At 39.1% G+C, this 26,918-nt stretch overlaps 1 protein-coding gene across 2 annotated transcripts; it reads left to right on the top strand.

Moving 5' to 3' along the window:
* rad18 (RAD18 E3 ubiquitin protein ligase) lies at positions 1-26,637 on the top strand. 2 transcript variants are annotated; one of them, XM_080461358.1, is made up of 13 exons: positions 1-155; positions 1,035-1,113; positions 2,118-2,179; positions 2,439-2,509; positions 7,175-7,545; positions 8,101-8,200; positions 11,585-11,772; positions 12,440-12,510; positions 12,625-12,685; positions 16,948-17,073; positions 17,713-17,836; positions 22,655-22,699; positions 25,910-26,637. In XM_080461358.1, the coding sequence occupies exons 1-13, from the start codon at positions 105-107 to the stop codon at positions 26,007-26,009; spliced, it is 1,449 nt and encodes a 482-aa protein (XP_080317484.1). In that variant the 5' UTR covers positions 1-104; the 3' UTR covers positions 26,010-26,637. The 2 variants fall into 2 exon arrangements, with proteins under 2 accessions (XP_080317484.1, XP_080317485.1); XM_080461359.1 differs by lacking the exon at positions 22,655-22,699 and having other exon boundaries at positions 25,910-26,412.
* The last annotated feature ends 281 nt before the right edge of the window (positions 26,638-26,918 follow it).

Below are 26,918 nucleotides of genomic sequence, written 5' to 3'. Positions count from 1 at the left end.
GGGGACGTTCTTTGGCGGGTGAGCGGGCGCCCAGCATAAAGAAACAAGAACTCCAGACAAAAACGAAACAACTTTCTCAAACACATAGGCTTAATTTCCTCACCATGGCCCTTCAGCCCGACGCGGATTTGCCCCCTGATCTCACGTGCCTCCAAGTAAGTTTAGCTTTGATTTTAAACTGATCGCTCACGGCTCCGAGCTTTCTGAAGCCACAGCAGCTGAAGCAAAAACCTCCGATCTGTGATTCCAGGTCACGTTAGCAAACATGTTTAATGAAACAACATAAAGTGTCATTTCTACCCGCACATTGCCCATATGAGTTAGCGACGTGTTGACTTTAGCTCACTTCGTGTTTGCGAGCCTTACATCGGCCTAATCTTGGAGAAAGTTTACTGTCTGGCACGTTTACTGAAACAGACTCCTTCGCTCCACTGTTGTACCATCTCTACTTTTGAAATTAATCAAAGTGTAAATATTCAGGTTCGGATGCTTGCAGTATCAAAAGATACATCAATTTGCGGTCAGCATTGTGGAATTTGCATTGGTACCAGCAGCACGACTGTATGTTAAGGATGTGAACCAGAGCCCTGCTAATTGTGAGGTTATGTGTTGCACCAATGTCTTCACTGTAGCAGCATGTTATTTATTGTAGTCTTTAAGCTATTCTTTATGACACGTTTAAAAAGAAAATAAATAAATCCATGTTGATGCTGAAGTAAACAGATGCAATTGTTGCTGCCCAAATAAAGCACTCCTCTGATAGACACTCCCCACAGTACAAGCTAAGAAAACTTTGACAAACATAACTATGCATGCCGAACACTGCTCCTTTTCTGGTCACGATCTTAAGTCTCCAGTCCCATCAGCATAAGTCAAACCAAAGTTAAGTAAAAAATTTGGACACAAACATGGCATGTCAAACAGTCTTCGATTGCTTCTCATACTTCACTTTAATATCCAGTAAATGAACATGTCTTAGATGGTGATATGTTGTGACCTTGTCTAAATCTTGTCTTGTTTTTTTAAATCCACAGAACATTGACGCTCTGCTACGGTGTCCGATCTGTTTTGACTTTCTTGACATTTCAATGATGACCAAATGCTCGCATAACTGTAAGTAACGATCAGAGGAGTATTTTCAATGGTGAATTGCCAATACGAAGTTTGGCTAAGCTTTTCTATAAAGGCAAGACCATATTGTGACTTTTGTGTACAAGAAACGTTTTTCTTATATTTTTTTATTACATTGAAAAACTGTTACACTATTTAAAAAAAACACTTTCCTTGAGGAATCATCTGCTTTGTTGTTAACAGGTTAAAAAAAATACAGGTTGCAAACAAGCCAAAGATGATGGGAGATTGAGACCACTTGCATAACTTTGTCAAAATTTGTCACGTGTCATTATTTTGTTGCCAGAGGTCATTTTGGTCTTTTATTTGGTCTTGGCAGACAGAAGCACAGATGCCTATTTTTGCTTATCTGCGCTCCATACTGCTGCCACGACTCCCATGTGGACTGAGTGGGGAAAGATGAATAGACATTGCTTTTCAGGGATGTGTTCAACCATCCCGTTAAGCAGTTTTGCAATTGTGATACCTGAAAACACATAAAATTATAGATTAAAAAACATAATTCAGCACATCAAAAAAAAAAAAAAAAATGGACCAGTGCCACATTTTTCATAGTGTCGTATCTCCTCTAACAGCAGTCTTCAAATGTTTCAAGTGAGGTGATCAAGCTCCTGAGTTTCAGGAAGAAAAAAAGACCAATTCTTGTCCGGTGTAGGATCCTATATGCACCTGGCGTTTTGGTTTTTCCAGCTTTCTGTAGGTAAAACATGTGAACTGCAGGCCGGGCAGTTTATCCCCCAGACTCTTCTGTTGTCAGGTCATCCTATTGTGATGAAGAATGCAGTTTGTAGTCCAGCATTGTCCTCCTGAAATGTGCAGGACCTTCCATGACTGCCTAAATGGGGCATTGTTTATACACCGTCCCATTCTGTTTGAAACAATGAATCAAAGGCAGAACAATCGATTACCAACAAATTTAATGGAAGAGGCAACAGTCACACATGAATTAATCTGAATTGTGTTTGCATTGTTTTTTCTTTTTGCAGTTTGCTCCTTGTGTATCAGAAAATTTCTTTCCTATAAGCTGCAGTGCCCCATCTGCAATATGGTAAGTATAAACATGATTTGAATGTGTAATTGTGGCCTCAGGTTAGATTTGCATAATAAGCACAATTACTTTCCCAGTTGGGGTTACACCTTTAGAAAATTAATCAGCAACTACTTTAATAGTCAGTTAATCATTCAGGTGATTTATTAAACTCACATGCTCCTGCTTCATGGATGTGAGCACTTTCTGCTTGGCATCATATTTTTCTGACTTAATTACCGTGATTCTGTCTCCCTCCATCTTTTTTTCTTTTCACCAGCAAATGACGGAACAGGATCTAAGAAACAACCGCCTATTGGATGAGCTGGTCGCAAACTTTCAAGCTGCAAGGTAAATGTAAAGGCTGTGTGAACTTGATTTAAATGTCTCTTATTTATCCATTTCAATGTATTTCGAATTGTCATTTTTAGAAAAATGTTAAATTAGATATATGCATCATAGTTCAATACAATTATGACAAGCATTTGTCTACATACTTTAGTATTAGTATTAGTTGATTTGAAAGTTGACAGTGCAATTTCATAAAACACATGATTATACATGGTTAAAAAAAAGCCAGAATTACCCAGAAGGCTCGTTTCCATCTGTATTCCCCAGGCCATGATTTAAAAAAAAAAAAAAAAAAAAGCATATTTTCTTCATACCTGTAGCGTATCAGTGCTGCTTTGTTTTTGTCTTATAAGATCAGATCAGATAAGATGGGACTTTATTAATCCCACATGGGGAAATTCATTATGTACCATCAGAGTTGTATTTTGTGGTATTTTAAACCCCGGCCAGGCTGGATAAAATAAATCTAAGCTGTTCATTTACAGTCACCTTCAGCTTACATTATTGGTTTTACCATTCTTGATATAACTACTTTGCCTTCAGTAGTGGACTAAGAGAGTAATAGAAATACTAGAGGTTTACTTAACAATCCTTGTAAAATCTCTTCACTGTGATTACAGGCTTTCTACTTGAACGTCTCTTCAATTTGTATTTTCTTTAGTCTAAGACCCAGAGAGAAACACCATTATTGTCGGGGTTTAAGGTAATCTCTTTGTCAATATAGACAAAGCCACAATACGTCCTCCAGGCAACCTTTTCCCGTTTGCTAAGAGATACCCATCACCTTTGGGAAGCAACTTATAATTGTCTCCTAGTAATCCACCTCTGAGTCAGAGATTTCATGTAAATCAAATGGGGATTTGTTTTTCATCAGCAAAGGTCATTCAGGTTTCTTCCTATATTGTCCTTGTGTGTTGTGTAGCTTCAGGGCCGCAGCATTCTTATTACAGGTTGTAGACACATGGAACAGTAACCTTAGTTGTGCTGAAGAAGACTTGAGTCCCCCCCCCAATGACACATACAGTAAATAACAGTGTCCAAGTGGCATTGCCTCGAAGCGGATTGTTCTGGTATTCCAAACAATGGCGACAGTGCACCTGATCCCCTCGTGCTCGTTGTTTTGGGAAGAACGTTTATGTGCAGCCTGACAGTCGTCGAGTTGCAATAGCTTGTCCCTAGTTTCTTCGATTATGTATTTTCTCATTAGATTGAGTGTTTTAAAATGTGGTTCATCCTTTGCGTTGACTTCACGTCAGTCTCATTTCTGAAATAATGAATGAATTGCATGAATAATACATTTTAGATGACATCTATGAAGTGTTATGATCCTCTTTTTAAGGTCTCGGTCATCTTCTAATAAAAGACTTTGTGACATTTGGATAACTTTTAACTGTGACTCTGCCTTAGTTTAGAACTCAAAGTGTATTGCTGTAGTGCGAACAATATTGGCTATTTTCAGTAGAAAGACCTCGAAACCTTTTTCTTTTTTTTTACACACACACACACGTCAGTAAGAGATGACGTCTCTGCTCCATCAGTCACCTCGGTGTTATCAAGGTCTCTTTTCCAACTTTCGAAGCTCTGATTGTCATCAGTGTCTGGAATGAGTTCATTACACTGCTGCTCCTTCCTTCACTTTTTAATTTCCTGTTGTCTAAAAGTGAGCATCTGAAAATCGTTTGGCGGGCCTTTGTCATGAAGTATTATTTGTATGTACAAATAGACAAGTTCTCCCAATCATTGATTTTTCCAGTGTTTTGATTATTGGCTTGGCTCACCCGGGGAGATACATTTCCTCCACTCAGAGACTGTTTCTGTTTATAGAGTTCAGTTTTGTCGTGCGCCAAAGGCTCGCCTGTGAAGGGCGTTTTGGACAGGAGTTTGGTAAACATGCGCTCCTGTGTTAGGCACACTCTCTGCTTCAGCTCATGTTCAAGGCTCTCGCGTTTTTCAGTGTGAAAGCAGCACATCGGGTAGCTGCTGGCTGATGACCCTAATTTAATGCCATCACACAGAAAGCGCCCATTCCTCTTGCAAATCATTAGCTGTCATTTGCAGTGCGCCGTATTTACATTTCCTTCTGTGACAAGCGAGCTTTTAGTGTCTCCTTTCATTTGTTACTTTGACAAAAGGGTCATGTCTTTCATTATAAGATATTTGATATGGTTTTATGAAATATTCTCAGTCCTCATAGGGAATAATGCAGTTTTTGTTAAAACATTAGTAGATCCATTTTGCGACAGCCCCGGGCACACTTCTGAAAAGCTGAGACTTCATTTGTCCTAAAAGGTTGGGTTATTCAGGGTGTGTCAAACGTGTGTGGCTCAGCTTATGTAGATCGTTCAGTTCAATTCAGTTTTATTTGTATAGCGCCAAATGCAACAGTCATTTCTTGGCACGAGATTGTTGAGACGAGTAAATGGGTGTTTGAAGTCCCAAACTTACTGTGTTCTTTGGCTCTCAGAAGGATAAATAAGAAATAGTGACAATAGGGACACCTCCAGTTCAGTGGAGATCAACGTCATCTTTTCCTGTGAAGTCCTATTGTCATAATCATTTATCCCATTGATCCATTCGCAAATCACTTGATCGATCCAATTGGTTTGCAAAACAAGTAAGATGGTCTCAGTTCAAATTATATCTTTTAAGTGAAATTTATTGACTTTCTCTTGGTTGTTTTGAACTGCTGCAGGCCCACATATTTTAAAACCTTTAAAAAAACATTGACCTATTGACAGTATCCCACTAAAATAGCAGTCAGTCTGATATTTTGTGTTTTACTCTTTTGTAAAACACATGGATTATAAGAGATTTTTAGCCTGTCTCATTTTGCATAAATTGGTAGTTAAAAAAAAAAAAAAAAAGCATCAGGTCTTCTCCGTGCTTCTGAATAATGAGTTAAATGAAACCACTATTTTTAGATCACCCCAGCTCAACCTATTCCACCTAAAGTGACTTCACACCATGCTTTTATTAATAGTGGAGCTATACAAAATGTCACTATGTCACTAAATTGGACTTAAGATTTGTAATTGGAGTTATTAACAATCTGCTTTTCTTTTTTAATATATTTTCATGAGTGAAGTGAAGCAAGCAGTGATGCACATTTGGAGAACACTTGTTTTGCTGTTTGATTTTGTTTCATTTTCCGTTGTTTGTATTTACTTCAATGGCTTTGCAAACTTTAATCTTTAGAGTTTTATGTGGTCGTCCCCTCCAAACGGCAACTCTGAGACTGCCCCCCCCGCCCGTGGATGTGCTAATATATTTTTCTCCAGCTGTAGCAAGACACACTTGTCCTCAATCAAGGCAAGAACAGGATGCCTTGGAATAGTATAATTGTCACACAGCCGCACCAATCAGGATTTAGTAATAGATAAGATAACTATTGTTTAATTGGATTAAAAAGTACACTACGTGCATGTTCCAGAACTTTACACATATGTTATCATGTGCTCCTCCACCTGGCGCCTCCTCTATGACAACAGCCAATAAACTACATGGATACCGTCGTATTCAGAACCATTTGACATGCTAAAGTGACAGAGAAGACGTTCTTTCTCAAATGAGGCAGAAACAGTTAAAACTAACGGCAGTAACATGAAATGATTGCGCCTTTAACTTGTCCAGGTTCTGTTGAGTCACCGCGCGGTTAGATAACATTTAATTCCCCACATGCAGAATTTACAGTTTGGGGAAAGAAGAGTTACATTAAGCCTGCAACATTTCTCTTATTTTCACTGCGTCGTCTGAAACTTTCGATGCCATTTGGCTCGTCTTTTTTCTTACTGCCCCTGAAGTTTTGCCGTTAGACTTTTAGTTGTCATACCTGAGTGTGCTTGACGAATGCCTGGTACCGAGGAAGCGTATTTCTCCAGATCTTTGTGGGTACGATGTGTTCCCACTTTGCATTTTGAGCTAAGCCACTGGTTTAAGTGTGCGGTTGTGTGTGTGTGTGTGTGTGTGTGTGTGTGTGTGTGTGTGTGTGTGTGTGTGTGTGTGTGTGTGTGTGTGTGTGTGTGTGTGTGTGTGTGTGTGTGTGTGTGTGTGTGTGTGTGTGTGTGTGTGTGTGTGTGTGTGTGTGTGTGTGTGTGTGTGTGTGTGTGTGTGTGTGTGTGTGTGTGTGTGTGTGTGTGTGTGTGTGTGTGTGTGTACCTACTCTAATGGGAACAGTGAGCACAAATAAGTTTTAAATATGGAAAGGAGAGCATCACACACCTCATTGGTTCCAGTTTATTGCCAAGTAATGGCCCAGCGGCAATTTGTTTGCTATGCACTTTTCCAAGACTAAAGCCAAAGGGTCTGCTTTCTGTAGCTCAGTAGAAAAGCTCCAAAATAATTGAGCAGGTGTAGTTTAACATTAAGAGCTTATTTGAATTACAGTAGTATTATTATCTATCTGTGCATACTGGTTTAGTTTTTTGTTTTTTTTTATTGAAATGATCATCCTTTTTAAAGGGGCTTTCCATCTCCATGAGATATTTGCACGTGACCCTCGGTGCATCTGAGTCATCCTTTCAATGTGCTTTACTTCTGGCTGCAATTGATGCAGAACATGCTCTTCTGCATATAAATAAAAAAGAAAACGCATGGTTGTCTGCATGTCAAATCACTTTCTTTACAAATTTTTGTTGACAATAATTTTTTCTCTTCGTATATTTGCAGGCGGCAGTTGTCGAAAGCAAATTTTGACTCTCCTCCAATTTCACCCACAACTCCAGCTTCAGTCGTCAAGTGCAAAACTCCCCGTGGGAGGGGCCGAAATGGAAATGGGTCTGTTTTGAGCAACTTTTTCCAAAAGAAGCCCAGAACACCTCTTAGAAAAGAAGCCCAAGGTGACGACTCCGTCGCTGACTGTGTTCAGCAAAGGAAAACACAGACCACACAGTCCCAGGATGCAAACCGCTCTGACCCGCACTCAAAGAAAGTTCAACTCTCAGTGGTTGTGAAGCAAGAAAGAACAGAAGCGGAGGACAAAGGAATTCAGATGGCACATTCCTCGTCGCCATCAAGTGATGTGAAGCCCGTTATCAAAGGTGTGGCGAGTTTACCCGTCGACGAAGACCGACGTGTCACCCCGCACTTTCAGCTGCCTCATTTATTAGTTCTATTTTTTGTTTTGGAGCCCATTCATGGCCCTGCAAAGAATTTACACAAGAAAAGCTATTATGCCATTGTCCGATCAAAGTCGTATTATTGAAATCACTCAATCAACTAAAGTAAGGAGAGAACTGTTGCTGTTCGTATCTAACAGCAACAAAGCAAATCATAGTGTTGAAGGTTGTGTATTTTTTAGATGTTTTATTCCTGGAATGAAGTCTCCAGTCATGTTCATTTTGACAGTCATGGATTACACGGATCGACACAGAATCAGCTTGTAGTGTCAGTATGTCAAAAGTCAACCAGTTTAACTCAGAAAACTTTGTATTTCTTCTATGTGAAGGAGGCTTAAAAAAAAAGTAGCTTGTCTTAAAACGTGATCTTTAATGAAGGCATATTGAAGCTACATAAGGTTTTCACGTCAGGCAAGGACATGACATTTAATACTGTTGTGTGGGATTTATAAAACAAACAAAAAACATGTTTTTCAGTGGAGTGCCCTGTGTGTTCTGTCGGTGTGTCGGAGCAGTTCATCAACAAGCACCTGGACACGTGTCTTACCAGAGATGAGAAGAAAGAAAGTTTGAGGAGGTAAATGAACTGCTCGACAAGGTGGAATCCGAATGAAGGAGATGTTTGAAATAGAGAACTCTTATGCTATTACCAGTGTTTACTACCACGTCTTTTTTTCATGCACTCACTGAGGGGAACATTAAGGTCTAAAGTTTTGAAGTACAGTGCCTTTTAAAGATGATTACAAATGTAGTTTGGACACATTGACGATTTATCATCACATTGTCGGAGCCAGTTTCGGATATACAGCTTCTGGCTTTAGTGAATTGACACAGAACTTAACGGTTTTCTGTAACGTCCCAAAAAAACACACACAAAAAAAGATCTACATACAACCTGCAGGACGTCTATCGCTCTTGTCGTTTTGTGATTTTGACAAACTGTCTTACTGGTACCTCACTGGTGTTTGCCCTCCTTCCTTTCGCCTCCTGACTTTCAGCATATCTTCCACTTTTTTTGCCAGAGGTAGTAACAAGGAGCAAAGACTTCAGCTTTCACTCCCAACCTTTGGACTTTTTGTCTTTTATCCATTTTCCTGACTAAAAGTTGAGTGACACGCAAACTGTAGAGCAAAGGACTGTCAACCCACCTCCACAAGGCAAAACCAAGTTTACCACCCTTTGTACTGGCAGTCTTTCAATAGCTGTATGGTTTGGCTGCTGCTCTTCTTCCTCGAGGATTGCAAGCTTCACTAAGTAATGGTTGTTTTTCCATTTCATTGGTCAGATAATAATCTCTTCCCTGAGACCTCGGTTAGTCAACTGATTCAGTTTTCAGGAACTGAATCTTCTTTTCCACTTTGTTCAGTGACTCATCTGACAACAAATTTGAAAGTAGAAAATGAATGACTTTCGATACTGCTGAGTTTTAGAAAACTGATTTTACAGAACACAGTTGTATGTTTGGTTCTATTATTTATTCCTACAATGTACAATACAGGTATATTCACTCACGCATTGATCAGTGTTTTCAAGGTTTGGAAGCAAAGACAAGCCCAATCCAAAATATCAGACTACATCCTCATGGAAATATATTTTACACAAACAAGTGGAAACTTACTTTGCAGTATATATTGCTAAATGTCCTATTAACAATTCATGATGGCCCAATGTTTCTTAATGGTTTTTCTAAGGCTGACTAAAATATTTGCTCAGTTACTTTATAACTGAAAATGAACACGCATTTATTTCTGGCTGAAATCAAAGTGTAAAAAAAAGTCTGGCGTAACCATGACGATCCCGAAAGAAATCTCATACTGACATGCATATGAACCTAATTGATAATAATACATCTAAATGGCTTACTCTTATCCCAAATAAAACCTATTTGAATGTTGTACGTGAAATGTAAGTGTGCAACTTTAAATCATACAGTGTCAGAACAAGTCAAATGCGTTATTCAATTCAATTTTATTTTCTATAGTGCCAAATACAACAGAGAAATCTCTTGGCACTTTTACAAAGAAAAACCCAACAATCCCACAAGGGATGGTGGAAAGAAAAAAAACTCCCCTTTAACAGGAATAAACCTTTGCAGGACCAAGCTCTGAGGTGGCGGCTTTCTGCTGTTTCTGCTGTTCCGGCTGGGGCCAGGGGAATACTATTCAAGCATTCTGCATTCAGAATCTTTGATAGGACCCCATCATTTCCATTATCTGAAAAAGATGAATGGATTTGAGGCAAGAAAACAACTTTTTTCATGTAAACGCAGAGCTGTGTGTAATCTGTGTATGGTGTGTTGACATTTTAAACGTATGAATCGCTGTACATTTTGTAATTTCCCAGATTGTGTTAAATACCCTAGCAGCAGGCACAGCAAAACACTTTTTAATACGGACGTTCTGCCCAAATTAATGCATTCATGTTACCGGGTAGGCAAGTCTCAAACCTTCACTTTCAATGTGCATTCACGTCATAGATGCTTCAGAAAAAGTCACAATACAGCTTAAAGCCCAAGGCTGAATGTGTTGGCCATTCAAATAACAAAAGCCTGATCAAGTAACAAAAGCCTGATTGGCGTGTTGAGATTGCTTGTGTTCATATTTGACTTTTTATCAAGGTAAGAAATGTCAGATTCAAATGAATGATGAAAAATAGTGATTACATATACACTAATGGTGTTCACTTTTTGTAAACCAACTTTCATCAGCTAATTCAGGGTTTACACATAGGGTCGGTGTGTTACAAATATCATTTTCCCATCATTCCTGGTACATTTCCGACATTCTTTATGTGACTTAACGCACCTGAATAGGGTTCTTAAATGGGCGTGTTGGTGCGTGACATTGTAGATATTCATGGAGCCTATCAAATTGTCCCGATTCGCAACATTTGTGACAGATTAGTGAGAAAAAGTGACGATGCTCATTGGCGCACAGCAGCACGCAATTGTGCGGAACGATATTGGTGACCATGTGTAACGACTTGTGATGATTTGCCACCATTTTTTGCTATTAATTATAGCGCCTGATAACAGGTCTTGGCTGTCTATGACACCGTGTGACGCCTCTGCCCTGAATCATCAACAATCCTGGTCAGGAATTGAGATTCCTGCATTTCGTGACTTGTCGTCATTTAATGTAAAACCCAGCGAAAAACCTGCAAAATCATTACATCTGTCGAGACAGAATTTTTGAAACGAATGCTTCTGAATGAGCTCTGAAACTTGAATGTTTAAGTACCGATGTAGTAACTCGGGTCGGTACCATTTATGTTGCAACGCAGAGTGTGTGATTTGCAGAAAACCGTCGCGTAAACTAATGAAATGGAACGTTTCAGTGATCCGACCTCAACTAATCTCTCCCATGCAATTGAACCTTAATATACACTACTCCCAAAACGTAGGGCTGTGTAGACTGAGGCTCGTAACTCTGTAGCTTAGAACCTTAGTGACCTGAGGGCCGCCCTTCAAGAAGAGTGGGATACCGTGCCACACCAGACAATAAGTCGACTCGTGAACAGCAGGAGATGTCGTTGTCAAGCTGTAATTGATGGTCAAGGACACACAACAAGTTATTGAGACATGGACATTTTTTGGTGTGGTCTACCCTCCCCTGTTGTTGGCTTTGGTTTTCATATATTGTTTGAGATTAGGAGATCGTCATTTCATGCTTCTACTTAAACGCTTTACTTCCATGATATAATATCACTACACCATCAACGTTTTATGTTTTCTATACATGTCACCCAAAACACTAATATCCCTAAGCTTTTTTGAGTAGTGCAATTTTTAATGTCCAACACGGTGCAATGGATTCTTCTGTCACTTTCTTCTGATTACCATGAGGGCAGTTCTGCTTAAATCCAGATTGTTGTTACAGCTGAATAAAGAAATGCAGCACAGGAATTGCTCTGTAATATATGGTGATCATTGCACAAACACTGTTGGTCTTTTTTCTTTCAGCAATCTTGTCAAGACAAGGCGTCCAATGGGGAAGTTGGTATATAACCTACTTTCGGTGCAGGAGCTAAAGAGGAAACTTAAGGAATGCCATCTGTCAGTGCAGGGTTCCCGAGACCAGATGATCAAAAGGCATCAAACTTTTGTCCACTTATACAACTCCCAGTGTGACTCCCTAAACCCCAAATCAGGTAAGAGTACCCGGTCTGAATGTAAACTAATGATGCCAACTTTAATTGCAAAAACTCAAAGGTATTGATTGCACGGTGCTGTGGTGTATGTCAAGGTTCTTTTAAATATGTTCACTTACCAACCACAATGGTTCCATTCCACTATGGAGGGAGAAAATCAACCACCTTAGTAAAATCAAGATTGTATGTACAATATAATGGCCGAAAAGCCACAGCTGTGCGCTAAGTGAATTACTGGAATTGCTGGAAGTGGTGATAATCCATATCCTTCAAAAACCTTTATAACAGCACTCTGTAGTTTCTTTAGGAAAGTTTTGAAACCGCTGCTAAACTAAGTCTATTACAAAAGACTTGAGTTAAAAAAGCAGATCAATGGTAGATTAGTATGTCATCTTTCAACTGTCCAATCGATCAAGCTTGGTCTGCAAGCAAATCTCCGATGATACCTGTTGAAATGTTTCATAAGTGGTTGAATAATGTTATCTATTATCTGATGTTGCAAACATGCTTGAATAAATGTTTCTTTTTCTAAAGAAATAGAGTATATCGTAGATGTATATTTTCACCCATTTGATCTGGCTGCTTGTTTTAACCTCTTGGATGGGCTCTGTAACTATAAATGTATGATGTTATGTATTTAGGAGGTTTTCTGTACTCTTGTCAACAGCGGAAGATATTGCTAAAGGGGTGGAGGCTGATGAAAAGATGAAGAATCAGCTACAGAGAAAGGCCAAACCTGTATGTATCTACCGCTTGAGTAGAATTCAAATTCTGTCTTAAATACAAATCACAATGAAAATTAAATGTGTCAAATGCATCTATTCTATTCTATTCTATTCTATTCATTTGCAGGTAATGGTTTTTTCAAAGAACCAGACGGAGGAAGAGATCCATGAGATCCATTCAAATTACAGTAAGTGACTTCTGTTTAGTGGGCCGACCCTTTGTGTTGGATTTAGTTTGACGTCCAAAATTCACCACTAAAATCTTAAGTGTTTACTAAAAAATTTTTTTTTCTTTTTTGCATTCAGCATTCTCTTTAAAAACAAAAAAACCAACAACAAATCTCTGTGTGCTATTTCTGTTACCTTACTGTGCTTATAGTTGTTGAAGAAGCACAGGCAGTTTCTTCTATCGTCCTGTATGAATCGGAGACATTTCCATTTAAACACATCTTGTTTTCGGCAATCCAGTAAATTAAAAAAACTTATTTAAAACCTACTAAATGAAAACCGTGTAACTGCATATTGAAACATGTATGCTTAATGTTTTTTTTCCCCCTAAATCCACTATTACTTTTATTTATTTTCTCTGTTGTATTTTTAATTTGATTCACTTTCTTCTTAGTTGATTTAATTTGTATTGTCCTAATGTAATATTGGGCCATTGTTGTGCTGTGTAGTAGTTGTTGTTTTTTCCCAAAAAATTATTATTTCCTTCCTTCTAATCTATAAACTATGGTCATAAAGTGGGGGCCGTACCTGACGTTTGATAAAACATTCTTTAGGAAATCAAACAAAAGTTATTGAGTTTTAAGGTGAAAACACACACCTTTGCTTTTTTTCTGTCCGTCCATTACCTTACAAGCTTTATGCACGTTATATACAAAAGAAAATATAGTGAGCAGAGCAGCTTCGTCATCCCTGTGCCCCGTAGTTCGCTCCGGCTCGTCCCAGCGGAATCCCCTGCAGTTCACAGTTCGACTGACTGATTTATTCTCCACAGCAGCTCCTGTGTCAGCCTTGAGGGCTCGTCCCAGGTGACCATGCTCAATACACCATCGGTAGAACGCAACTAAAGAGCATCGTAATCAAATCTCTAAACCGCCTCAACCGGTGTCTCTCAATGTCAAGGAGCAGTGGCTTCACTTCGGTTTCGGCCAATTTCTAAGCTTTTCTACTTGTCTTCAGGAATGACCACAGTGTGCATTAATGCAGAGGATATGAGGAATATAGACTCGTAAATCTCTGGTTGATTCTCCTCTCCTACCCAAAGAAGGCATGCTTCTGTTCTATGAGAGAGCCGGTGGCGTAACACTCCCAAGTTGCTGATCTGACGTCAATAGCTTAATATTCTATTGCAAACTGTTGAAGCACCCGCTAAAAGCATTTGCTAAAAATGGTTTAAAGTAGAGCCAGCAGGAAAACCATCCATCGTCTCTCATCTCCTAACGTTCATCTTATGTCAAAATGTATTCCACAGAATATAGCAGAGCACAAGTATAGGCTCCGTATTATATCTCTCCAACAAATGAGATGTGCTTTATACTCTAAACATGTCAATGATGGACGATGACAATGGATTTGGGGCTTTTCGACATCTCAGTGCATTTATTTTTTAGACTTTTAGTTGACCAAGTCCGTTTTACAATCCAATAGATGTGAACTCATTTTTTATTTTTATGTTTTGGAGTGCCAAGCCATCGTAGAAACTGCAGGGTTTTATTTTTTGTCAAAGTTGAGTCGTCATTGTTATACAGTATTGCAGTGTTGGAGCAGAGGCTGTCTCTCTGAAATCCTTCACAATATAAACATACCTTTTGTGTCTTTGCCCAAGTAATTGAAAATATGCATATTCCAAGTGCCACCCAGCCAAAATGTCAATCTTCCTTTATTCAATCTGGAAGTTCTCCGTTTGAAGCCAGCCTCATGAACTGTCAACACATTACTAGAAAGAGAAACATGCAGAATAACTCTGTCTGCACTGAGTAATTTAGCAGCAAGCTGAGGGATGAAAATGTCAAACTCATGAAATGGCTTAGGTTCGTTTAGTCTCAGCGTGAATAATATCCAGTTCTTTGTTTTTTTTCTCATTATGATTTATAGACTTAATAGGCTACGTAGGTGTCCGTTCCAGATGTGTGTGTGTGTGTTTTTTTTTTTTCCCATTTTCTGTGAACTCATAGATAATAACTCAAAGACATACAGATACACATAACTCTAGACCTGGTTTGTGTTTCCATCCTCGGGGCAGAGGTCAAGCAGGAACCATGAGAGAATATTATTCAAAGACCTGTTTACATATTGAAAGTAGCTGACAGGCTTGTTGGAGAAAAACTTGGTGCAGCAGAATTTTGAATGTTTGAAAAATGAATGTGGCGCACTGGAGGTAGGGTTCTAAAAATAGCTGCAGTTCTGTGATAACCTCTTGATTTATCGGGGGGGGGGGATGTGCATGACTCACGCTGCCAGTGTGTTGGCTGGTAACTGAGCAGACAGGAAGCTGCAAACTTCTTGCGCACTGAATTAACCATGAGCTCAATGTCTTTTTCCTATGTGAAATCTAAGCTGCTTGCAGTTTCTTGGTATTGTTATACCATGAAATAAAAGCAGATTAAATTATGACTTAATTCATGCTTCTCTGAAATGTGACTTTAATGTGTTTCTCAATAGTTGCTTCCAAAAAGAAAGTGCTTTGTTATTGGCATCAATTGCATTAGCGCAGTGTTGTATGAATCGTCATCTCCTGTAAAGTAATGAGGCCTTTCGTCATCGCTTACAAGTTTAGATGGCAGCAAAAGAGCTCCTGTCACATCCAGCGCTGAGAGGAGCAGCACAACTTTCTGTCACTGAATTTATTGGATTAAAATGTAATCCATTTTTCCAGGAAAGTAGTATTTAATGATACAGTGATTTGTGTTTCACTGGAAGATATACCATCCTAACATGGATAGCAGCTGTTACGTACTCATCCATTATGAGGGTGGATCACCGTCTGTCAAAACAACTTCTCCCCACGGGTGTTTGACCATGTTGGGAGTCAAATGTGTTTTTAGATATTTTGGCTGGGCACACTGAAAGGCCGCAAATACTATTGGCATCCAAGGGCAGATTGGCCGTACACATAAGCATTCATAGTTTAGACTACAAATGCATTTTGTTTTTTAAACTGCCCGTTAGGGTTTAAAACTGTGTGCACAAGCGCTGCTTTGTCATAGAAATACAACTTTTGTCATAATTTACCAATTCACATGTCAGTCTCTAATAGAGATCTATTCCTTGCAGTAAACAGCAAGGCATGTTAGGGAGAAAGCTTATTTTCAACGTGTAGAAATTCTGGTACATAAAGAGAAAAATATTTCAGACAGCTATAGCCAAATAGCCTCGCATAGCTTTTGGAAACAGTTTGACTTCATGCAGAATGTGAAAACTGTCAATAAAAAAGAAAAAACTGTAGATATGTGCTCGAGAAAGCAGCACTTTTATCTTTTGATTTTTTACAATGAACCAGGAGCTAACAAAGTGTTTGTGGTAAAACCAGTAATTATTTCATTAAAATGTCATTTATTATTTCTAAGCATATTAGATGAAAGCAAATTTTAAAAAAAAGGTATCTTTCATGCAAAATCTTAGGTGTTAATATTACTACAGTTGCACATATAAGAGCTAGCATGTTAAGAGCTAATAAGTAAAAAAAAAAAAAAAGTCTTTTTTTGTTTAACTAAAAAATGTCTTCATATTGTGAAAAACTTCAGGATGCTGGGCCTTTACTGCTTTACGAGTTCGTACTCCCACACTTTGTGCTCTCTGTACTGCATCGCAGCAGTACAAATTAAAGCGTTTGAGTGTTTGTGTTCTCCGGTCTTTATGTTTTATAAATATTCTTCAGTTTTTCAATTTCTGCATGACAGATCTCGTTCCCATCATTTGTACGCATGCAATCATGGTTGACCGTAATGCCTTTTCACTGCAGCCTTCACCTCAGTAGTCAGACCCACACTAGTGTCATCTTGAAGCTTGTATATATGGCATCTCACTTAATATATATATTTAAAAAAAAACAAAAAAACTGACTGAAAATCTGATTTGCCTGATGTAAAAACTGATACTCTTGTCTCAGTGAATCATGAGTGCGTGTTCACTATTAATATTAATGTGTTTTTTTTAAACCACATACTGCAGCTTCTCTCATCGTTTTGTTCCCCAAATATTTTTTGTGACGCATTGGTGGGCTGCCACCATTTGTCAGCTTGTTGCCACCTGCTGCATCAACGCACCCAGTCAACTCGATTATCAGCTTCATGTCCTTATTATGATTTATGAGACGATGCATGGAGCTTCACGTTCACTTACATGTCCTGTATGGGGCGGCTACACTTGTAATATGTTACGGTACAAAGGCCATTAAACACTATGTCCTTTCCCTTATCGTCCCTCCGTGCTGTCCTGTCTTCAGGGAAGCAGCACAGCAGTGACTTCAGCCGCCTAATTGCTCAGGTCCGGGGTCGCCTGGAGACCACCAGCCATCCTAAACAGAAGGTCACTGCAGAGGAACGGGACGCTCAAGTGACTCAGTCGGCAGGTAAGACCACCCTCATTATGTTTTGTAGGAGACGAATTGGAAATGTAATCGTATCGCCGTGCTCAGCTGCATTGAATAGTTTACTACCGTAGTTAAAAACTGTATTTGTAGATTTAACTTGGCACAAATTATTTGCTGAATGGAAATCTGCCGGGCAAAGTAATAGTGACAGTTTGAACAACATCATCACCTGTGAATGTGGTGGAGCTTTTCAAATGAACCTCAGTCATTGGATTGCATTTTGTTGTAGGTGAATCAGGAGAGATTCATAAATAAGTGTATCTGTGCTAAATATATAGTGCTGCTTCATGTGTTGTAAATAAGTGAAAATAGAAAAAAAATGTTGGTTGAAGAATGGCACAAATAAACCAAATCGTTTTTAGATCATATTACATGTGGTTTTGAAATAGGGTTTTTGTAGAATGTCATTATATATTTTTTTTACTTGCATATTGACATGTAGATGAGTTCCACTACAAATGAACAAAAATGCATCCTAAAGTCTGTTCTTTTTTTTTTTTATATATATGAATTAATCAGGATAAAATTTTAATTTACATATTTAAAGTCTTGTGATAATGTCATTTGTAATGCCCTAATCAGCAATTATCATTATAGCATGCAATTTGTCTTCTTCAGATCCGGTTGTGGAATCAACGAGCTCCCCAGTGATTAAGACGGAGGAAGAGAGTGACGGAGAGCAACATGTAAGAGGGACTGGCTTTCCATCCAGCCCCACCTGCAGTGACGTGTCTGTCAGCAGGTAAGAAAGATGGGGGATGCATCAGGATTAAATAACAGCAGGGGGTCTCCTTTAAAGCTGAAATGTTGCCGTATAAAAAGGTGCAATGCAGGGTTGTCGACTTTCAATTTGTTTGAAACAGACTGCCAATAAGTTCACAGTGAAATTTATCAAAGATTCCTTTGAACTTTGATTATTTCTTTCAGAAGAGCAGAAAACTTTCTATAATGAATGAATAGTGCCTTGGGGGCTTTTCTGTCTTCATCTGAGCTGGGGTTTTTTCTTGAAAGTTCTCCTGTGGCACATACAGGACAATGTTACTGTCATACATATAAACGAACATATAATATGAAGTATATGTTTTCCAAAACTTTTGTTTTGAATATGTTCCCATCTATGAATTTGTTAACTCATAGACTGCAGCAGTCCGGAGTTACAAAGTAAAACGTGTCACACAACGTCATATTCCAATGTTTGTGTGCCTGAACTCGTCACATTATGTTGCTGCCTGGCAACGAGGACAATTAGGGACTGGGTCATACTGAAATGCAGTGCTATCTAAATGATCTGCTAATCTGTAGAAGCAAAGTAAGGGATATATACCGTCCACCTTAGACTAAGAACTATAAATGCAGGCACACACTGGCAATGAAAGCTCAATATTTGCACTCGAAAGCGTCATTAAATTTGTCTATGAAATTGTAGAGATTGTCAGCACCAATTGTTTGGTTTCACAAAAGTGTAGATTTAAAAAACATTTTTTATTTGTTTTTAAGAACATTTTAGTATTATTGACACTGTAAATTAATTGTATGTCCTGCTGCCAGGACACACTTGTATAAGAGATTATTAATCTCAATGTGGTTCTCCTAACTGAATAAAGGCTAATGAAATGAAATTAAATTAAATTCTGCGCCTCAAGAAAGAAAAACAAAAGTTTTATTACGACACTATGTTACCGACCCACTCAAGATGAAATAGTGCCGAATGTGACCCCTGAACCCACGAGGCCCTTGAGTTTGGCACCCCTGCTGTAAAGTAATACAGCAGAGCAGAACGAACCTGAGGATCTAACTGAGTGTGAGCTCCTCCTACACACTTAATTATAGCTGGTCTGTCATAAAAAGGCTTTCTTTTTAATAAGAGAGGGATAAAAAAAAAAATATATATATATAGCTGGTACAATCACTACTTTCTTCCATGTGTAGTTGTAATATTTTTATAAAAGTCCCACTGTTTGTCGTTTAATATCTGTGATTTACTTGGAGAAGATCTATATTGTGTGTTGTGCCTGTGCTTTGACATAAACGGTAAAGAGAAGGCAGGACACACTGCGTTCATTCTTGTGATTTCTCATTCACTTTTCCAGACGGGTCCACAACATTTTAGCAAAGTACATGTGTTACAATTTTTTCCGTTTTTTCGCTGACTTTCCTTTAATCAAGTATGCAAAGCGTCAGTGTGAAATTATGCCGTTCATTCTGGGTTTGATTATAGATTTGAGTATAATTGCGAGAAAAGATAACTGGCTACGTCTGAATACAGCCCAACTGCTACATCTGAGACTCGGCAGCCAGAGAGGCTCTTGGGCCACACGGTTAAAAGTGATAGTGATAGCCTGTTGGCTGTTCTTTCAGCTGCAGCGTTTAGGGAAACCTACAATTTTGAAGTTGGGCAGAAAAAGAGGTTGAGAGATGTCTACACACTTTCTGAATCGTGTTTGTTCATGTTACGGAGGATGATTTGACTGGACAAGCTGAACTTGCACGATTAATTAGTTTGACAGGAAAAGAAAAAAACCCACAATCTTAACAGAATGGTGACATCTTTTATTAGGCCAGGTGCCTTGAAACTACCTAATCTGCTGGTTGGCTGAACTTCATTGATCCATCCATTCATCCATGTACTCTGGCTTCCTTCCAGAGTCTCAAAGCATGTTTGCTAGGGTGAGTGATGGCCTTATAGGTCATATTTGTTGATGTGTGCAAGCAGTCTTCAGTTGTTCATTGTTCGTCTTGTGTATACTAATGACCTGTCCTGGGTGAACCCTGAATTTTATCCAATGTCCACAAGGACTGGCCTTAACCGCTGCAACCCTGCTCTGGATAATCAGCAGTATAACGATAGATGAGCTTGAGTTTTCGATTTTGGCGCTGTGATCGTATGTATGTATAATTCAGCCCAGCGGCGGTGATGTACCCATATGCGCAATTAAGGTTTAAATTGGCTGATTGAATTGAAGTTCTTTTAGCTCACCTATGTCAATTTCCTGAGGCGTCGCAGGTTAATTAAAAAAAATGTGCGCCTGGCACACGGCAGCTGTCTGAGTAAAGCTGTTTAATCTTAAGTTCAAGCTAAAATAAGTGGGTACTTTGACCATTTGCTCCATTTGTTGTTTCTCAGATAAAGAAATCCTGACGTAGTTCTCTATTGTTGAAGTCCAGCCCCACAAAGCTGCGTGCTTTAAACATGGACAAACACTAATTCTGTCAAAGTACAGCGCCAGTTCTGGGTCAATGTTTAGAATCCTTATTTTCCGGCGCCACGCTGTTTTGAGCTGCCCACCTTCATCTGGAACTCATCCAGTCGTGTTTGTTCATGTTTTCCCTTCAAAAACTCCAGTCAATGACATTTCATTAGTTTGCAGTGACTTTCAGCTGGGAGTCGCCATGATGCTGCGCTGTGGAGCACCTGTGAATGTACTATGGTATTAACATCTCCTCCTAGAAAGCCAAAATGCTTTTCTACATGTTGTCAACATCAGTAGACTGACATGGCCTTTTTACCAGTGACGCTGAATTACGGATCTACATAAGTTTTTTTCACCCACATACAGGTTTTACAAGATTAATGTGGTGAGAAATAAATCTCTAAGTTGTCCTCATACTACAAGACTCTTTGCATGTATTTCACTTTATTTGCACCAAGTGAAACATCTATGTATATGTATATGTATATGTATATGTACGAAAGTATTGCAAGAACTGTTGAATATCTATTGGGTGGCTGTGCCGTCTGTCCTGTCAAGGATTTGAGCTACAATCGATCAAACAATGAGCCGCAAGTGAGCTGTATGTTGGGCTGGAATTGGTTCCTAGAAGGGTCCTGGTTCAGAAAGCAGATGGTTTGAGGGTGTGAAAAAGCTTTTGGCAGTTGTCATGGAGACCACTTTATGTTAGCTCCAGGGCTGCAAACCCAACAACAGCATGTGCCCAGCCAACCTTCAAACACCACACATTTTAAAAAAAAAAAAAAAAAAGGACATGTCAGTTCCAGCAGTTAAGAGGGATAACAGGTTCTATCTGATTCACTTCAGGACATTGTTCCAAGAGTATTGAGTCAGTGCTTTCAGTGTTTTTGTCTTTTAATGACAATGTGTTTCAATCTGTGTTGTATTGATTCTGGCTGCTGCACATCATTTTCTTTATTCGTCTCAGATGTGAATTTTTGTGTTAAAACCTTGCACCGACGCATGCTTTGAAATTCAATTAAAACAGTGGACCTCTCCATTGACAGTGGAAATGGTTTGGAGGAGAGCAGGGGCAGGATTAATGGCGGTAATATTAAGACAAAGACAATCACCCCCCAAAAAATTGTTTTCTTGGTTTTTCTCGAATGAAACCGTAACACTCATTGTCTTCATAATGAGCTGCTTGTCAGGAAATATTACCTGCTTTCCTGCAGCTAATAATGTACAGGCTTTACTTTTAACAAAAAGTTTCAAAAGTTAACACATTTCCTGCGGTGCCTTTCTGATTCTGCAGTGAACTCCTCCGATTCAAGTGTTATGAAATATAAAGCCCTCTTGTTTCATTTGTTTTTCATTTTGGTCTTTTTATATCATCGCAGTTTGCATATTGTGCTCCTTATTTCAATTACTTTGTCATTGGTACAAGGACAGTGTGTCTGGTCTCAATTTGCAACGGTTCAGCTGATGTGATATTTAGCTTTAGATGGTTTTGATGTGAAAAAGTACAACATCGTTTGCTCAGCTCCAGCAGTCACATTCTGTTCTTTCCAAGCGCACTCGATTCACTCAACTGTGGGAGTGCAAATAATCACTTCTTTTTTTTTTCAATTATTTACAAGTGATTAAACATATGAGAGAAAAACCAAAAAAAAAAAAAAGCTTAAGTCCAGTCCGTTTCTGTCTTTCCACATTTCAAAACCACGAGCAGATGCCACTTAGAAATGTAAATAAGAAGAATAGTGTGGAACAAACAACAGCTGTAAACTCACAGAAACAAAGGCTTGGTTAACGTGAGGGAATATGAAACTGGTTCAGTCGAAACAGAACAGCCATGTTGCCCTGAAGTGACAATAGAAAAGTGAGCCCGTTATCAGTGTTGTGAGAGTGTATTTATTCTGAGCTCCCACAGAGCATGAATGCCCCCGAAGATGAGACCATCTTCACAGTACATGCACCAAACAGATCCAGTCCAGAAACCTGTTGTGTGTTTGAGTGCCCTTCAGATAGAAAGGCACTGAGGCAGCTTATAATGACTAACCTCCACCGCTCCCCGACTGACATAAGTGGGGAAAAAAAGAGGATTTTATTTTTGCTTCAAGGTCTAGCTTTTTCTGGTTCACACAACTGTTGAATTCAAAAAGCCGGCAAACAGCTGAGGCTCCGTGGTGACATTTGGGAAGTTCGATTCTACATTTATACCGAAGAAAAGGAAACTTTTAACATTCAAGAGTTGTTTTCAGGATGGTTTACTCACTCAGATGTGTGTTTGTGCTTTTTATATTAAAACACTAAATAGTCTGCATCTGTAAATGATCACAGATTAAAACCATCCATACCTCTGATGTGTCCTTTTCTCCCTTTTCCCTCAGCTCTATTTCAGACATCTTTGGTCCTGAGCCTGCCAGTTGCCTTGAGTAAGTGATCGCTTGTTATTTTCAGTTTCTGTCATACAAATACTTGCTCAGGGCAGATTTCTCACCGTATTCTGTGTGTTATTAGTAACAGCCGATTTGTGGCAGCATACTATTTCTATCCTTTCCAACTGCATGTAAGACACAATGCAGTCGGTGTCCCACCATGTGATGCTTTTTACTGTTACGTTGGAAGTTTTTAGGTGAGTGCTTGATGCAGTGTAAAAAAAAAAAAGTAGAATTTTCTCTGTTAGAAAGTTAAATGGTATTTTTGCTATAGTTTTGCTATTACACCGACGTGGTGGACAGGTTAGTGTTGTTGCAATTACTATTTCAACAACACGTCATCATGAGTAGGGTAAAACTAACCTGTCTCGTGACGGTCTAATCCCAGCTCACGTTCCCCGTTAGTGGGTGAACAATCCCAGGCTTGGTGAATTCTGCTTCACAATGATGGGAAGAGCCGACCTCGAAGGATCAGTGTGTTCAAACAAGGAAAAAGAATTTGTCAGACCAAAACTGTGACGTTCTGCTTTCAGAGCCGATCGATTTTAGTGCATCAGATTCGTTGTGTATTTCTCTATACTTTACTTAAAATGGTGGTGGACTGAGTGCCAGTCTGTGCTGTAAAATCAACTATAAACAACAAAAGTTTCAAAGTATTTCACAGAATTTGATCTTAAAAAGCTTTACTATGTCTTTGATATGATGCACAAATAATGGCTGAAAAGTTTAGTTTTAACCTTGATATTATTTACGAGTATTTTCCAAATCGATGACAATCCTGAGCAATTGTTAAATAGGGATGCAAGTGTTTGTTTGTTTGTTTTCAAGTTATATGTTGGAAAGGTAGTCTCTGTGGCCGTGTATCATTTAGCTTTTTCTGGACGAAGTTGAAAAGTACAGTTATTAACAGAGGCAAACAGCACAGCTTTTATTGAGTCAGTCTTGTCAACTTGTCAACACATTGTTGTCAACAAAGCAGACAGTTTAGTTTTTTTTCTGTTGGTTTGTTTCCATGAGCTCCTGGTGCTCGTTTTCACAAGATAATAAAAAAATTTATTCCATCAATTTGAATGATGATGAGAAAGTCGAGCTATGTTAACAATAAATCACATTTTTCATGGGGAGCTGTGGTCTTATTTTGGATCAATTCTAGCTCTAACAAGTAGGCTGAATATTAATGCCCGAGCTTATATTGATCATTTTTCTCTCTCATATTCTCATTTGGTTATTCCGGTCATAATTTCTGTAAATTGCTTTGACAGTACAATAAGACGGACACGCCGAGCACTTCATCCCCAGCAGACTCGTATAAATAACTGCATCGACTTAGAGCTCATTCACTTGCGAATCACGGAGTACAATTCTGAGTCATACTCTCAAAACACCGGGGTGGCGTTGTTTTGACTCCACTGCATTGCATCGTTCTCCCACTTCCCCTGCCTGACTCGCTGCCTTTTGCTGCTGAAACCCACATCTCTGTCTGAGATCACAAGATGTGCCTCATTGTGGTTTTTTCTTTTATTAAAAGTTCCTGGATAAAATTTGTGGATGACCTAAACATGAATGAATCTCTGTTAGAAACACTCGACATGCAGAAAGCTTGAGCGTCACACTGTTGGAGCTTAAACCTGCCATCGAACACCGAGTTAAGACCTTGGAGCGCCTCATCAGTCCAGTGAAAAAATGCCAAATCTGTGTTTGAAGAGAACTTAAAGGGAAAGTTAATCACTGTTCTCCTGTCTATCTCAAACTGGAGCCAAGGAGACCATGGAAATGATGATTGTGCAAAGTGTGGACCAGGAATAATACGGCAGCCACCTTATCAGGAACCCATTCCATCGAGATGCTTCCCCATCGTTCAACTGTCCACATGTAGACTTTAGATTCCTTTGCCAGAATTCCGTTTCCCGCCTCCCGTCCATTCAGTGACTATGGATGTATATCACCCCGGAGCCACAAAGATATACATCCATAGTCAATCAGCTTAAGAGGCCCTTCGTGTGAACCTATAAGTGATTCCACATGTAGGACACTGCGGTTTGAGGGCTCCCTTTAGGGGTTTTGACTCCTGTTGTCTGGACATGAGTTCTGGAGGAGATCTCAGAGTGATTGCCAGTTGATGCCGGGGGTGTTTCATTACTGGGGTTGTTCTTCATGAGTGAATAAAATATTGCGGAGGTAATCGTTAGTTTGCTCACTGAAGATTGTCGTTCTGACAATACAGAGTCAGAATTGTCACTCAGCAATGACTAATTTCAGACTAATGTCAGATTTCTTTAATTGAGTGATTTTTCAAAGCCGCAGGCGTTTAGCAGACAAATTAACTTTGCTGGATTTCCTTTTTTTTTGGTTTTTGGCAGGTTTGTCCTTTTTCTGTACTGCTTTGTTCAACTTGGGATCACGACGGGCTTAAGCTGGTCGCCGATCCATCACAGAGCAATAGCAACTTTCTGGGATGTGTGGTTTGTCTCATACTGTGTTGTATTGAGGCAATCTTTATCAAAGCGCACATCGAGACCTTTAGAGGCAGAACACATACAGTTGAAATATTGAGGACTCATCAGTCAATCAAGTGTTTCAGTGACGCTCAGAACCCTGCCTTTGTTCATACTACCTGACCATCATCTGCTTGTTTTCATATTTGCCTTTTTTTTTTTGTTGTAGTTCATACTGGTGTTGCTCTGGAGAAGAAGAGCTTAAATTTTTAATGGTCAGATTCAGGTTTTTTTTTCCAGGCACATAACGTCTAAAATGGAAATACTTTGTCCTTGGCTTTCCTGGATTGACAGGCACAGTTGTAAGAGCCCTGTGCTCACAAAGGCATACATTCTTCCTTTCAACTGGCCACACAAAATGATTTTGTTCTGCCGTGTGAGTGGGAGAGCACTCCTTTTGCACACTGAAATGTATTTCCTAGAGGGAAGTCAAGCTGGCTGTTAACAAAGATAGTGTTTGTTTGTTTCTTTTTCTTCTATCTCCTGACCAGCATGACAATCGAGTATCAATGCACCCTGGATATTCGCCTCCCTGCTGTTCTTTGTAGACTTTAGTATCGAGTCGAGGCAAATTGACTGTATGAACTTTGTGTTACTCAAGCGACACACCAGCAAATTGGCGTCCATTTCCAGCTTTATTATGCTTGATGCATTTTTTTGTATTCCATTTTTTTTTAAAAATAATGGATTCTATAAAAATCTTACTTCACAGAGACGTCAGGAAAACTCCAGCGAGAAAGCGAACGTCCAGCGCCAGAAGAGACGACGTGGCTTCATTACCCACTTCTGGAAAAAGGTGGCGTAAGACCTGAGTGGAGAGCGTCTTCATTTCCTATTGACCGATAAACTAGCAGGCAGAACATTTTAAATCGTATTAAAGTTTCACTTATTTCTTTTTTTTTTTTTCCAATTCTATTTTATTTATTTTTTTGGTGACGTGGCAGTCTCGAGCAGACAGAAGCATTTAATCATTTTTCCTCCAACACTGTCAGATTTGCTTAATTTTTTCTTGAGAAATGAATCCCCCTGTATCCCCTCTGCCTGTGTGTCTCTATGTGTGTAGTCTGTACAGGTCGTGTGCTCTGGAAGCGGAGCCGCTTCTGTTTAACATTTGTAACACTGCTCCATAGCTTTCTGTTTGCCACTCGCTTTTACAAGGTTAAACATTGACATGTGGAGCTGTATATCAAGTTAAATATATATAAATTATCTCTCTTGAGTGTGTGTTTTTATTTTTAATTGTTTTGCCAAATGTCAGTTTATTTGATAATCTCACCTTGTTCTTTAAACTTTGCCTCGTGTTTTTTTCGAGCTCCGGTTAGAAATTCTGGCACACATAACTTTGTTCTGTCGACTGCAATTTGAAAGTTTGCAACAAATGTGAAGTTTTCAAATAGATTGTTTTCATTGAAAATGAAGTAACCAGGGTCAGTGTAATTCAATAGACTGTCTTTTTTTTTTTTTTTTTTTTTTTTAAATCCTACGTCAAGGCGAGCAGAAGTGTAAACACTGAAGAATAGAAGGTGCTGTTTATGTGCATGTGCATGGGAGAGTTAGCAGGAACACGTTTGGGAGCCGAGCTTGATTGAAAACAGAGCCTGCCTGGAGCCTGGACTCAGACATATGCTGCTTCTGACTTTGCTTAGTCTGGGAGGCGAGACAGCAAAGACACAGTTACAGACAGCACTCGTCTCTTGAGAATGTGGAGAATAAGTATTTTA

Source organism: Lipophrys pholis (assembly GCF_963383615.2).
Source record: "Lipophrys pholis genome assembly, chromosome: 4".
Taxonomy (NCBI): Eukaryota; Metazoa; Chordata; class Actinopteri; order Blenniiformes; family Blenniidae; genus Lipophrys; species Lipophrys pholis.
The sequence above is the reverse complement of the archived record's forward strand: the minus strand, read 5'-3'. Positions and strand labels throughout refer to the sequence as shown.